The sequence below is a fragment of the Conger conger genome, chromosome 11, assembly GCF_963514075.1.
Source record: "Conger conger chromosome 11, fConCon1.1, whole genome shotgun sequence".
NCBI classification, from domain to species: Eukaryota; Metazoa; Chordata; class Actinopteri; order Anguilliformes; family Congridae; genus Conger; species Conger conger.
Genome location: NC_083770.1, coordinates 37,073,890 through 37,088,835, shown reverse-complemented (window position 1 = coordinate 37,088,835; position 14,946 = coordinate 37,073,890). Strand labels below are relative to the sequence as shown.

At 40.8% G+C, this 14,946-nt stretch overlaps 2 protein-coding genes across 3 annotated transcripts in view; one reads left to right on the top strand and one right to left on the bottom strand.

The window, feature by feature from the left end:
• Positions 1-328: 328 nt before the first annotated feature.
• rfc5 (replication factor C (activator 1) 5) lies at positions 329-10,152 on the bottom strand. The gene is made up of 11 exons (XM_061260940.1): positions 10,014-10,152; positions 8,222-8,286; positions 7,974-8,110; positions 7,150-7,229; positions 6,984-7,057; positions 6,356-6,515; positions 5,900-5,981; positions 5,333-5,462; positions 4,802-4,879; positions 2,102-2,156; positions 329-656 (listed from the first exon to the last, which is right to left on the bottom strand). Exons 1-11 carry the CDS (start codon positions 10,052-10,054, stop codon positions 560-562), a joined length of 999 nt encoding a protein of 332 aa, XP_061116924.1. The 5' UTR covers positions 10,055-10,152; the 3' UTR covers positions 329-559.
• Positions 10,153-11,646: 1,494 nt separating this feature from the next.
• ksr2 (kinase suppressor of ras 2) overlaps positions 11,647-14,946 on the top strand; it is a 101,370-nt gene continuing 98,070 nt past the window's right edge. For both annotated transcript variants that reach the window (XM_061261807.1, XM_061261806.1), the window contains exon 1: positions 11,647-12,356. In XM_061261807.1, the coding sequence (XP_061117791.1) occupies positions 12,180-12,356 (177 nt within the window). In that variant the 5' untranslated portion in view covers positions 11,647-12,179. The remainder of the gene's footprint in view (positions 12,357-14,946) is intronic.

Genomic DNA, 14,946 nt, shown 5'->3' with positions numbered 1-14,946 from the left:
GGTTTTTGTTTGTTTTGTGCATTCCCGACCCCCCTACCCCCCCATTCTCAACCAGAGACCTTACGGTAAGTGCAAAATGTTGTCAATGTCAACAGTCATTATACACTGCTGTAAATACATCCGAGTAATGCTGACAGCGAGGAATTTGACACCGTTATCTGATTTCTGTTGGCTCTCAAAGGGAAGACTGGCTTTAGTCTCGGGTGTGTGTTCAGTGTCCTTCCTGCCCGGGATGCAGTGATTTCCAGAGGCAGGAATTGTGTTCCATTGCCCTTTAATGTCTCCTGCCTGCACCAATCTCCTGAATCTATCAGAGGAGCCCAGTACATTAATTTCAAAGCATTTATTTATATTTACATTCAGAGAAGCCACATTTGAATTTGTATGGATATACATACATTTGTCTCCAGTAACCACTGTTGAGTTTAATTGTACTTTTTAAGAGCTGAGGCTGGGCTGGGAGAGTTTACTCGGACTTTTCCCCCTTTCAGTTGGTCGCTGTGGTGAAATTAAAGCAGCTTCGTCGTGAAGTTCAAGAATTATGAGACGGCGCAGGAGTCTAGCTGTCGCTCACTACAATATCCCTCACAGCCTGGAAGGCCGCAACCATAGAGCTCAGCTGAATCCTCTCGCTGGTCCCAGACGCTAGCCTGTACCTAAACGGGGCGGAAAAACAAGACGGGAAACGTCTTAATGCGAGCTGGATTTGCAGAAAGCCGAGCAACAGGCACCTTTCAAACCACAGCTCCGCTGCGCAAGGCAACGGAAACTTGACAGAACTGGATTTGCATGGGTACAGTGACGAACACAAGACCTGGAGGAAAGAACGCTAGTGCACTTTGGGGCAACAGCCACCAATATATTTTACCTGAGACCCTGCAAATTAAAGAATGTTCTGGACCCCCACTATTAAAGAACAAAAGAAGGTGTCCTTTTGAGCACGGGGAACGGTGCAGACGTAACCCAGTGACCACATAACTGGAATCAATACTGAAACTAGACCGGACGTCACGTATACAAACAAATATTTCAGGCTGATTCAGAGTACCAAGAAACGGTGACCTTTACAGAGGAAGTGGAGTATAACCCACTTAGAAGAATTCACAATTTGTAACTGACAACGGAGATGATATCCTCAGTTACGGACGGACAAATCATCCTGAAGCCCATGTTTTCGTATGTTCTTGAACCTTCAGCTTTGAAATACATCAAACATTATTACATCAAACATTACAGACTGGCGTTTCCTGGCCTTTAAGATTATGTTATGTGGTAGAATTTAAATAACAGTCACTGCCATTTACTGCAAACAGGGCATAGGAGAATAAACCTCAAAAAAAATTATTGGGCATATTGTTGTCTGTTCTACACAAATCAACTATTTTCTTTCATGCACCTTCACTAAACTTAAATACAATGGGAATTTTAATGAAAATATCCAGAAGTATTACAGACATTTAAGCATATTGTATACAGTACAGCTGATGGCTATTTAAGGCTTTCAGTCAAATTTATCACCTTTTGAATGATTTTCTCAAAAACTGATTTTGGATGATATCACAGGATAGTGCATAAAGTATGCAAATGAGCTAATTTACATATTTTGTCAGAATTTTCTTTTCAAGTCCATAACTCGTGATCATTGAAGTATGTGCCTCTGAAATGATCTTGGAGACCAAAGATGCATTTTCAGTGGAACATAACCTTAAGCAAATCACTGGGACAACTTGGGACCAAGTGAATTAATTAATATTTGAATATTGAACATTAATGTTTTTATGAAATTATGGGAACCGTGCAAACAAACATGGTGGTTCCTACCAAGACCACAGAGCAAGAATAGCTTTTCCCAAGCAATTATCAGTACTATGGCCTTATGTTTGGGGATATCTTCAAAATCCAATCTTGTGGGTGGTTTAGCAGCTTATTGTTAGTATAATGCAGCTTGCATGACACTTAATTCTCTTTTTCCACTGAAATAAATGGGGAAAACTTCTGCAATATCTTTTAAAATCATGTTTCATAGCAAGGGTATGAATGTCAAGGCTCAGACCCCATAAAATAATCTTTAAAAAATGATTAGATTAAATCCAACACTTACTCAATGTCTGCCAACTTGATGAGCAGGCCCATTCGAATTGATGGCGGGAAGTCAACTGTTAAAAAGGAAAAAACATGCGGTGACAAATCCGACCACAAAAACTACTTTCAAAACAACTGTAAGATATGTCTACTGTACATAAGAGTGAATCCAATCTAGACCTGTGTTTCTACATTCGTGAGGACAACACCGGAAATGCTGCTTGTTGCCCTAGATAAGTCCAGGGACACAGAAAATGTCAGGATGCTACCCACTGCCTAGGAGGGCCCAAGGGTCAATCCAAAACTCCTTTCATAACACATCAGCGACCCACAAAATGGCCTTCTGGTTCTTCTCACAGCCACCCCCAGCATGCACTAAGTGCAGTCATTTTCCGACTGCATGTTTTCTCCATTGTAAACACACAGTGGAGCCAGTCAGTAGTAATTGGAGGTGACCAAAATATCAGACTGTTGAAAACACAGGTGTAATCTTTCTGGGAATCATCGTACATAAACAACAACCACCACGACATCTGTCTAGTCCACCTCTCCTGGCTTGACACAAACATTTTTTCCAAGGAACAAGTGCTTCCAAGTTGAAAAATGTGTTTTCAGACTAATGCATCCCAATTAGCAGATTAAATGCACACGCTAACAGGAAAATATGGGAGCGCTGTCTGTTTTTTTTACTGCACGCCTGGATGTGAATTGTGCATCGATGCAGTGAGACAGGATCAGACTTTTTACCTGGCTGTGTGCTTGAATGTGAAAACTGATGTTTTCTCGAAGCCGCTTGGCACAGTAATGTGCTCTGACACAAACACCAATATGAAACAGGGACGTGACCAAATACAGTTTCTACCGAAAAAAGACAGAGGCCTGAATGAACCGGTGGAAAGTGGGTCATTCGGCGAGCTTCAGCAGCACAATGCTGGTTTCACACACAACAAGCAGAAACTCAAGTTTGTCACCAAGCCAGCTGGGCTTAATACAGCAAACAATGTGCACAGCTAACTTTCCATGCAAAATCAACCTAAAAGCAGATATCGTTCCAAGAGTATTCATGTAAACTATCAGACTTCTGTATGGGCAAACGGTCTGCCATCATGCTAAAGATATTGGATACATCTCTTCTGCCATGCCAATGTCCTGAACCACAATGAGGAAAGTTAAGAATTTGAACGTTAATATTGTGCTTTCTTATGTAAAGCAGGGGTGCCCAATCTCATCCAAAAAGCGCTGATGAGGGTACATGTTTTTGTTTTAGGCCAGCAAGACAACACACTATTCTATTTATCAAGGTCCTGATAGAAGACCATGATTAGTTAATCAGGTGTCATACTGCTCTGCTAGAACAAAAAGCCCGCACCGACATCGGCCCTTTTTGCTAAAGATCAGACACGTAATGGAACTGATATAAAGGAACCACTTAAATTAAAACAGGCCATTTTGCAGTTTAGAGGATGTCTTTTACATTGCTACATTGAGCCTTTTGGTGCAATACTATGACTAACATTTGATCAGATTACAATTACTGAGAATACTGAAGGGCTTTCCTGTAGATTTTAACTGCTCAACACTGGGCATATTTAAAGACTTCTCTGTGTACAAATAATCAGTCTCAAAATAAACATTACTGACAGAAAACACACACATAAAACACTTTGCTGTCCAAGATATATAAGACAAATACATTCTCTAAAGATATGATTTCAGACTGATATATACATTTATACATTATTTAGCTTACATCAGCCATCCCATGAAAAGACAGAAAGGGGGGGAGGGGGGGGGGATCCATGTATATAATCCCTGCAAATATATATTTTAAAAAACCCCTAAATATTTAATACAAGGATTACATGAAACATGATGAAAGAAGGACTCCAAAACAACCCCCCCCCCACATCAACTTAACAGTAGCAATGCAAGCTGGTTAATAGCTCCTCCTACAACAAGAACATCCCGTAGCCATGGAAACCGCAAAGGGTCTCCAGGGAAACCGGGGTAAGAAAACATCTAGCGTCACTATGCAGATGGTGTCAAACTGAGGCCTAGCTCTCGGCTGAGTACTGCACTGCAGTCTGCTTTATTAAACCTGCCCACCGCATCATGCTAATTGTACAATTACGACCGAGACGTACACAAATGTTTGTTCTCGCCTAAACGAGGCGTTTGATGACATGGAGAACTGTCAGAATTACGAAGGTGTGGGGCGATAACACCATGGACAAACACGTTTGCTGTGTGCAAAACCTACAGTAATACAACTCCCAATATCACTGTACAATACACACTTCATCCAGTGGATTATGTAATGTATGCTGTGAACATTAGTCATTGGTAAAAACTAGCAACAGAAAACAGAAATGTTCAATCCTGCTTTATTTTTATTACATATATTTTTTGGTAACAGTTTACAATAAGGTTACATGAATTGACATGCATTAATGTAGTTGTTAATTATGTAACTACTGAAACGTTACGTTGTTCAGCTTTGTTTATGTATTTCTACATCATGAATACATGTTAACAACTACATTTGTTCATGCCAATTAATTCTGGAATGAGAAAAGCATTAACAGATACATTAACTGGTTAACTAATTGTACGTTTATCCTACGGCTTGCTAATGTATAGATTTTATTCCGAGCAGGCGTTTCTCTGTAAAATACAGTAAGATTCAGTAGCCTGCATGCCCATGGGGTGAGTGGCTTACCTCTGTGTATGAGCAGATGCACTTCTGTCAAAATGTCATGCAGAGCCAAGCCCTTCAGCGTTTTCAGCCGCAGGATTTCTGTGGAACAGGCGCTCAGGAAGTTTGCTCACCAAGTCTAAAGCACAACTGTTTAAAGACCCTGTGGGGCAGCCTGTAGCCTAGTGGCTAAGGTACATGACTGAGACGCAGAAGGTTGGTTATTCGAGCCCTGGTGTAGCCACGATAAGATCTGCACAGCAGTTGGGCCCTTGCACAAGGCCCTTAACCCAACATTGCTCTAGGGGAGTAAGTCCCCTGCTTAGTCAAATCAGCATTAATTCTCCTGTTGATAAAAGCGCCAGCTAGATAGCAAATTACTTATTATTATGATTATTTATTAAAGAATTACAAGGGTCATTCAAGACTAAAAAGATACCCCAATGCAGGAGCTACATTTAAGTGTATTTGTGAACAAAACAGAAGAAGGAATAACTGAAATAGCATAATAGCAATAACAACAAAGTAATAATTTGAAAAGCATAAAAAAGATACGATTGTACGCGGTGGTAAAGTCCTTGTTCAAGGACCAGTCAAGGATGTTTGCGATGTCAGACTTGAGAGGATGGCCGGTGCAGGTGTACACAGTGTCCTCAGTGACTTTCCCATATGCCATACTGGTGCTCTGTTGGGAGGGCCAGGGATACAGCTTAAACTGAGCACGCACTGCCAGTGAAAACAGTACTTTTATTCATTTATTTATTTTACAGGCAAAAAGGATTAAAGTCATCATGCATATAGAACATGTAAAAACGTACACATCGAGTACAAATAAAACTGGGCCCAACTCAGTTTAAAAGCTACAGTTTACAGTGAGTTTCCTGTCCTGAAGAAAAAGAAAAAAAACAAACATAATAAAGAAGAGATAAGTAGGAGAGGGGGGGGAAAGAGTGAGCAAGTAAGTGGGGGGGGGGGGGGGGTGGTTTACCGAGGGATCAGTGAGGACCTGACTGATTGGTAAGGAGGTGATGCTTGTATGAATGTTTGAATGTGGAAAGCAGAGGGATGATTCTGAGAGACAGGTGTGGTGTTCCAGTAGGGCCACAGTCCAGTCCCTCGTACCTGTAAGATGTTCAGGGACCGCCTCATGTCTCCCGTGGACAGGGTCACAATGGCCTTCATTCCGTCTGGGGTGACATTGATGCTGAAAAGACATTTTTTTATTTATTTCATCTATTTTTTTTTTTTAATCCTCCATTTAAAATGGGAAGGTCAATCGAGAAGGTTTCTTTTTTTCCCCCAAGGACTCTCTGGGAGAAATACCCAAGTTCACAGTTGCAAGTGGGGAAAGAGACAGAGAACAGGGGAAAAGCCCCTATTCTTTCTTTCATTTTGTCTCGGCACCCAACTCGTCTCTCCAGATACAAGTAAGCATCCCTATATGCCCACCAGGGGCTCCAGCCAGCAGTTGCCAGTCAAACATCCTACCCTGAGTATTCCCTGCCGCCTGGTAACTAAACTAAGGAGAAGGCCGTTTCCCAGACCTCAGGAAGCAGCAGAAGCGCTCAGGACACTCACTTCTCCTGCTGGATGACGTGCTCCAGCCGGGGAATCATCTGGTCCTGGGACAGCGGTCCAAAGCGGAAGCGGGTGCATCGGGACTGCAGGGCAGGGATGATCTTGGACAGGTAGTTGCAGATCAGGCAGAATCTGGTGTTTTCCGTGAACTTCTCGATGACTAGCGAAAGACAACAGGCAAACAAATAATCAGCATGTTTAAACACACCGCCATTATGAACAGCATACGTAAGCCGGGCCCAACAATGTATGCTGTACCCTAAGTGTGAAGGTTGTGGGTTTGAATCCTAGAAACTGCTGTTGTATCATTGAGGCAAGACACTTACCCTGAAATATTTCAGTAAATACCCAGCTAAATAAATTATTCAATGTTAAGATGGTAAACTTGGTAATTCGATGTCAATAAAAGCATGTGTTAAATGCCTAAAAGATGGTAATGGAATGTCACGTTTGCCGATTGGTATTTGGGGCTGCTTCTAGAGGCCCAGGTAATTTGGAGCAGTGTAAATACATTACATCAGTCATTTAGCCAATGATTTTATCCAAAGCGACTTACAGTTGATTTTACTATGCAGGGGCTAATCTCCTCTGGAACAATGCCCCTAGACAAATAGAAGCAGACAGTTACCTCTCCTCAAAGCATTCTGGGCATCTTGGGTCATGGCGTCAGCTTCGTCTAGGATAACCAACTTGAAGCCTTTCCTGGTAAGAAAGGGGGGAAAGTAGCATTTCATCACTCAAAGGTATTGTAATGGCAGATACTAGCTGTAAGGTCCAGAGAACGAGGATCTCACTTGAAAATGGTCCTGGTGCTGGCAAAACTCAGGACAGGCCCTCGTACAACATCGATCCCTCTGTCGTCCGATGCATTGAGCTTAAAAAAAAATAGTTTTGCTTTATTTTATTTATTGCTGCATCAGACAAGGTTTCTGGCTCTCTATAGTACACGGTCACATAGCAACAACAACTACTCCACTCAAGAGGCGAGACATTCTTCAGGCACTGTGAACCTCCATCTACTGCTTACTAATTCTAAATTTTCTAACAGTATCATTTTGGGGTTATACTTTCTACACCTTTGTATTGCACGCTTAATTTTCACACCAACTCAAAGATGCATTATGGTTATGAATGTCATATTTAGAACGGTTTGAAAACAATGATATAGTCTTGGTCTCACACACCAACTTTTCCATTCCACTTCCATTATTTTTCACACTTATGTAGGACATCTCCGGCCATTATTGTTGCAATATTAATGATACATGTAATGAATTATTAATATCATGCACAAGACAACAAAGCACCGTGATTAATAACCACTCAGGTATAAAATAGACTAAATTACAAAATATTTACACTGTACTGAAAATCTTTGTTGAATGTTGAATTAAAATCACAGCCATGTAATTGGCCTAAAGAGTAGAATAATTACATCATAGTGGACTGACAGTGTTACCTTATACAATGAGTCACTGTGTTTACATGGTGCCAACAGAGGATTCATAAAAGCATGTTTAAGCTAGCCATTGCACCAATACATAGTAATGTACAGTTTAAAGCTTTTGGCAATCACTTCAGAGCTAAAAGTAAGTTGATCTGCTCAGTTATGCCGCACCTCAAGAACCATAGAGTTAAATTCCTTATCCTTGTAGAGCTGCCTGGCACAAGCCAGGATGGTGGAGGTCTTCCCAGTGCCAGGAGGTCCGTAGAACAGGAGATGAGGCAACCGGTCCTCACTAATAAACTTCCGAACTGAAAGAACAACCCAAAGACAAAAATAAAACAAACTTTTGATAAAATAATCTCTGCCATTATTATATTTGATGTATTCATTGGTGGTGGGAGACACACAAACATACATACTTGTAGTTAGAATGTCTTGGTGTGAGATGAGGTCATCCAACGTCTGCGGCCGGTACTTCTCAACCCTGCAGTAAAAATGGCACAATTTAAAATGGCATCAATTACTAAATAAACTTTGTAGACAGTGAACATGGGGATGCATGCATGCGTTCCACTCCTGTGACCAGGAGTGTGCTACAAGGGCCAATCTGCTTCAGGATTTTGTGCCAACTTCTGTTCTTAATTATTTAATTAGCTCAATCATACTGCAAACTTGTGTATCCTAAAGATTTTACTGTGCTCAAGTACAGGAGCGGACCAGTGTAGTTTATTGAGCGGTGAAAAAACTAAAACCAAGGTAATTGGTTGGAACAAAAATGAGCATGTAGACCAGCCCTCCGGGACCGGTGTAACGCAAGGATGCCCAATCATGTGCCCCGGAGGGCCGATAGCATGCAGGTTTTCATTCCTACCAACGAACACGCCTTCAAACGAAGAGGAGGACCTGCATACCCTCGGCCCTCCAGGGCACATGATTGGGCACCCCTGAACTAATAAATAGCCATCACCAAATCTGGACCACAAATCCAGCCCTGGTTTCTTTTCTCCCAGGTAATCAGCTGAGCAATTAGTGCTACTGGCCAGACTGTCTTCACACCTGACTCCCAGGTAAAGGGAGGGTGGAAAACCAGCAGTTCTTGGACCTCAAGGAAACTATTACTGATATCAGGGGTCGGAAACCCTGGCATTATAGCACAATAAGCACAGTGTGAATATGGGACGTCTATTCTTCATGGTATGTATAGTTTAAGAGGGCAAATAATCTCTGAAAACATGAAAAGGTTCTCATTAACAAAAATGAACAGGTTGTTAAACATTTCTGGGATTGTAAATATGGCTATAATGAAAACCAGCCAGTGACCACAGGAGTACCCAGGACTTGATAACCACTGACCTATATATGGCAGTAGCACTGCTGGTTTTTCTACCTGACTGTTCGTTGTCTGATTTATTAACGCCACTGATTGGCCCGAGATTTAACTCACGTGGTTTAGATCAGTCCTGATAAGAGGGGAAGATTCTTCCCAATACTTGTGGACTGGAGTGCCGGATTTGAGTATCCCTGTGCAACACGGATGCACCCGCGGTAGAGCATTTGTTTACATGTGCATTAATAGCAAGCAGTAGTCATGCTTTATGATACAGACTACACTTCAGTTTACTGTAGCATTCTTTTATGACCGAATGCGCCCAAAACTAGCTACAGTACCGTTGGCTATCGACGTTGTATGTGCTGTCAATGTAATTTCAAAGCTGACAATCTTAGCATTCCAAGTTGGGCGTCCAAAGTTAGGTGGTCTGAATTACTTTGACAGGAGCTGAGATGTATGGGTCGAGATAGCTAGTTATGCATGCATAAATAATCAGTTTATATAGCTAGACGCACTATCTGATGATGCCTGTCACAATCGGCCTAGCCAAATGGATACCAAAGTCATAACTTAACGTTACAAACAGCCACGTTTGCTAGCGGTGTGGATATAGCTAGTACAACTGCAAAGTATAACTAAGGCAAACGATAAGTAAACATCAATACTAGCTAGCTACTTAGCAAGAAAGTTGATCGCTATGTGGATTCGATCTCGCTAGCTAACCCGTGTTAACTAAGTGTGGCGCGCTAACTAACTTAGCTAGATGGATTACTAACATGTCATTGCTTTGAACTATTTCAGCGGTTAGCCAGCATCTAGAAATCTACCGTTAATTCAATCCCAATCTTACGATCCAACACATGGACGACCACAGAACTTACCACGGCAAATTCCTTGACTGTTTCTTGTCTGTGGATGCCATATTCTGCAAAAATTATTAAATTGTGTACTCGATATGTAAAACCAATGGGTTATTATGTTGGCGCGCTTTCACACAAGCACGGCGCAAGTAAACAGGCCTATCCCGGTGCTCTGCGAACTGCTTAACGGCAGTTTCATATCCAATCGGAGTTCGATTTAGAGTCGTAGAGGTGGAGTTACTACCGGGGGGAGGACTCATCCAAACAAGAGCAAGACTGTGGCTAAGCTATATTTCTGACAGTTCACGGGAATCTTACACACAAGAGTCCCCGTATTCCATATCAAAAGCAACATAAACAAACGGGTATCACTGCTGCTTGCCATTTCGCTGATGTGAAATAAAACGAGAAAATAATCAATTATGGTAATTGTTAATACATTCTCAACATGATCCACAAATTAAATCAGTTGTCGAAAATACATATGTTCTCCTCTCAATGAAGTTCAGCCACTATTTGGGACTGGCTTTTGAAAAACACACTTACCTAAGAATCTGACTGGCAATGTGTTTTCTTTTTGAGACACAAACCGTAAAATGCGTATCTTATTAACTCTTCAACAGAATGTGTGTTTATATGAGTGAGAATTTAGAAGACATCCCCCATTGAATTAAAGCACACCACTTTGCATTATGAGCACACCTTCTACCTCATTGTAATTCAGTGGGCTAAACTGTTAGGGAGCGAGCTCTATTTTTAATTCTCTGTTAAAGCATGGTACCAGGCACACACTTCAATAAGACATGACTCTCTGTGATGTCTCTGCAGGTGACGTGGCAGAAATGTCAAAATAATCTACAGCAGCCAACCACCTTCCTTATTCCAGATGACATACTGATTAAATCCTCCAAATATTGTTTTCTCCTCCCACTAAAAAAAGAAAAAGAACTGTCAGAATAAGTTGACACAAGCTTGTCCTCTGAACCTGTCCGGTAAAGTATTCTGAGGCTTCAGTCAAACCAACTCCAACTACACACAAAAAAATATGTTGCAAATACATTCAAACAGCCTTTAAAAGACCAATCAATGGCAGTTGCAATAGAATAATTGTTCTGCAATTTGTTTTTTGTTTGTGTGTGTGTGTGTGTGTGTGTGTGTGTGTGTGTGTGTGTGTGTGTGTGTGTGTAGTTGATTAGCAATTTCTGACATATTTAATGAGCAAGTAGATGATTGTGTAGCAATACAGTGGCAACCTTTTTGCCTTCTTTTCTAAAACCCACATAAACATAAACTATGGCTATGTGACATAAAACACACATGATGATTCATATTACAATCTGTTTTATTGACAATAATAATAAAACAATAACAATCTGATGTACATTTCAATAGTCTGAAACTGAATTAGTAGATGCGTAATTAAGCATCTGAGGAATCTGTTGGCCTATTTATATGTATCTCGGTTTATCATTAACCGTCATAAACAAATGATTAAAAAAATAATAGCAACAGTAAATTTCGCTTAAAAAAAGGTTGGAGAATTGAAACAGTGAGCTCACTGCATTGATGCCTATCTCGCGAGAACTCCTTCCGCCTCGTTCGATGCTTCTGTTGCTGTTGCTGCTGTTGCTGTGTATTTGATTGACAGGAAACATGTCGGTGTGGAGGGAGAGCGCCGGGATGCAGTTGCTGGCACGGGAGACGGGGAGTACCTGCACCCAGTGCACACACCACCTTTAAATAACATTACAGCGCCGTTTCGTGTTTATCTATTGTGCAATGAAGCGTTAACTATCTATTTGTATCTTTCTAAAAATCTACACGCGCTGGATGGATCCAGCAGAAGCAAACGCTCTGTTCTAATTTTTTTTATTTCTCTTGCATTTCTGTATATTGTGTTTGAGTCAGCCCTCAGCATCAGTACCACTACCTGAACTACCCTGATGAAAACACTCCGTCAAGAGATACAAAAAGGACGATTACAATGGAGTCGCCGTCCAAATAGAATCGTCTTTTTAAAACACGTTTAAATAATTGATAGGCTATATACCTAGGCATCTGTATCCTTCTTGTTATACCATTTCATTTCCTTTCTGTTTTTATCAGTTCACTGATTGATTTATTCAGAAAGTATTTTCTAATAAAATTAAGAAAAGTAAAAATACAAACGACCACTGCTCGCAAACTATGGACGAGGAGAATATGACAAAAAGCGAAGAGCAACATCTGAGTTTGCAAAAAGCCTTGCAGCAGTGCGAGCTGGTGCAAAATATGATAGACATTAGCATCTCCAGTTTAGAAGGTTTAAGGACCAAATGTGCCACATCCAACGACTTGACACAAAAAGAAATACGAACGCTGGAGGTAAGCATACATTTTCCAGTATCAAAACCCATTTTAACTGTAGCCGTAACAGCTTCGACAGAGGCGTATTGTTATTTTGCCGTGGTCTGCATTTATTGGCATTCAGCTTGTATATTACTCGTTAACATCGATATATTATTCTGTTAATATATCCATTTTACCACATTTGTTTATCTAGCTATCTTGGGTTGTGTGCAGTGTAATAAATTAAGAAGCTGCAGTGAGCTGTTGTGAGCTTGCGCATTCTGCAGGTGGTGGAAGAAAGGTGGCTCTAGCATACAATTTCCATCAGATTTTCACCGCAAATCTGAAGGCCTAAACTAGGCTCTGTACGCGGTTTGTTATAAATCTTCGTGCGCATTTCGCGATTATTTCGCACTAATTGTAGAGCATGCGTATTGTGTTAGGTAAATCAATGGAAATGTAAAAAATGTGACCCATTCTAATATCACTGCGGGGAACCATACAAATTGTGTTATGTAACATATATGCTTTACACATTTTTTTGGTCATAAACAATGTTCGCCTGATTTTGACCTCGTAAATAACCCAGAAGTTGTGTCAGCATTCACATGCTCTCATGGTGGTTTAAACCAGGGACCTCCCAATGGGATATCTGTAGGCGGGGAATTTTAAAAGTAATGACATACTCTGGGATTCCTAGTCAAAGTAAAACAGTCCACACAATTAGAAGTACGGAAGCATAAATGGAAGACGTCCTGCAGAATTTAGGCACAAACTGAATAACTTTTTGGGCTTGTATCAGTTGTCATAATGTTGCTATGAGCATAATTCACAAATGGGGATAGTAGAATAAGCCCTTTCCAGGCATATTCATGTTACACCCTTTGTAATGTTGATTACTGGGTTTATGTAGGTATGCTTTATTCCTTTTGATGAACTAAATAGTTAATAGACCCCCCACAAATAAAATGCTATGCCAGTATGTTAACTTGCTAGCACCTAGTTGTCCTACTTCCAGGAATTAACTGCTCAGGGTCAAAAGAAGGCAAATTCTTTGACTGTGCTATATGGAACATTTCCAGAAGCAAACCCCAGATAGGTCTTGGAAAGTATTCTTGTCAAACTCTGGTTGGCTCTCGAGAAAGCAGTTGGAAATTGGTGGAATATGAAATTGCCTGTTGAATCTTGGAGGTGGTCATGGATCCCAAATGACTTAGTATAGCATATATTGTACTATAGGTATCTGAGTAGTTTTCCAAGAATGCCAGAGGACCTATGCCTCTTTTAGATCCATCAATGATCAATGATTTTAGATGCATGGGATTTAGTTTACCTTGTTTTCACCATTAGAAATTGTGACAGAACTTGGTGCTTTTGTGTAATTGTAAATAGAATACAATACTCAACAAACATTTTAAAACCTTTTAAGTGTTAACATTTTATTTTGTTCTGTTCTGTGGTCAACTGTAATGAGAGGTTAATTGGCAAAGTACATGGCTGACAGATGTTTTTTGTTGATAGCCTACATTGTTTTTGTTTGGTCAACTTGTTGAAGTGGCACTGTTGTGCAATGTGTTACACTACATTGTTGGCAGTGACATGCAAATGTTTTGATCAATTTTTTATCAGTGCTTTTATGACTCTGATGAGGTTGATGTATCTGCCAATATATTTTACTTCTCTGATGATTTACTCGCCAAACCAAGTAGCCCAGAGGGGATATTTTGCAAAGCACCTGTTAAAAGTGCACATGCTATTGTCCAGTGAGTCAGAACCAATCAATGATTCTGATTGTGGTGCTAAGAGTCGGTAAAATGACAGTGGACTTTGGTCATGTTTGTCTTTCTGTCTTTTATTTTCAAGTTTGCTTTCTGGGGATAGATAAAAAAGTGGACTGGTTTCTGCGTTGTTTGATCTAGTCATGATCTGAGGAGAGGCAGCAGTCGACTTGGGATGCTTGTTTTTCTGTGTTAGGAGTTGCTGGCAGTGTATGAATTTCTGGAAAGATGCTTCCATGAATCGAGACCTGGATTTAAAGACACGGAGTATGCATTTTTCAAGTCGCAATTAAATCTATTCTGTCTTTCTGGAATTGCTGCGGAACTAATTATCAGTGTGCTTAAGGCTATTCATTTGCTGTATTTATTTTCTCCTGGAGCCTAGCATTATGGCCTGTCCTTCTACCAATCAAAGTGTACTCAGTTGGAAACGCTTCCTGGTAACCTGGAAAGGCTACAGGGGCTTCTGTATGTCAGGACAGATGCAGTGGACAGAGCCCCGACAGTATTGTGGTTATTGATGAATTGTGGTGTGACAGTTTCACTCGGGTAGCTGATCCACGCTGTGCAGGAAAAACAAGGTGCCTCACGGAGAACTGGAGAATAGCCCGCAGCGTATTGACTTTCAGATCCAAAAACAGCTGAAAGGCGCTGTGTTGTTTTTAGAGACCCTGTTCAACTATACGCATCTTTCAACAGAATGCAAACAAACAGAGAAGGCATTATAAGTACGATGCAATATATAACAATGATATTTGTTTTACAGAAAAAAATGGTAGCATCTGTCCAAAGGTAGCATACGACCAGTTTTCATAGTAGTCCTTAGATGCCATCCTCAGTGGTAACCC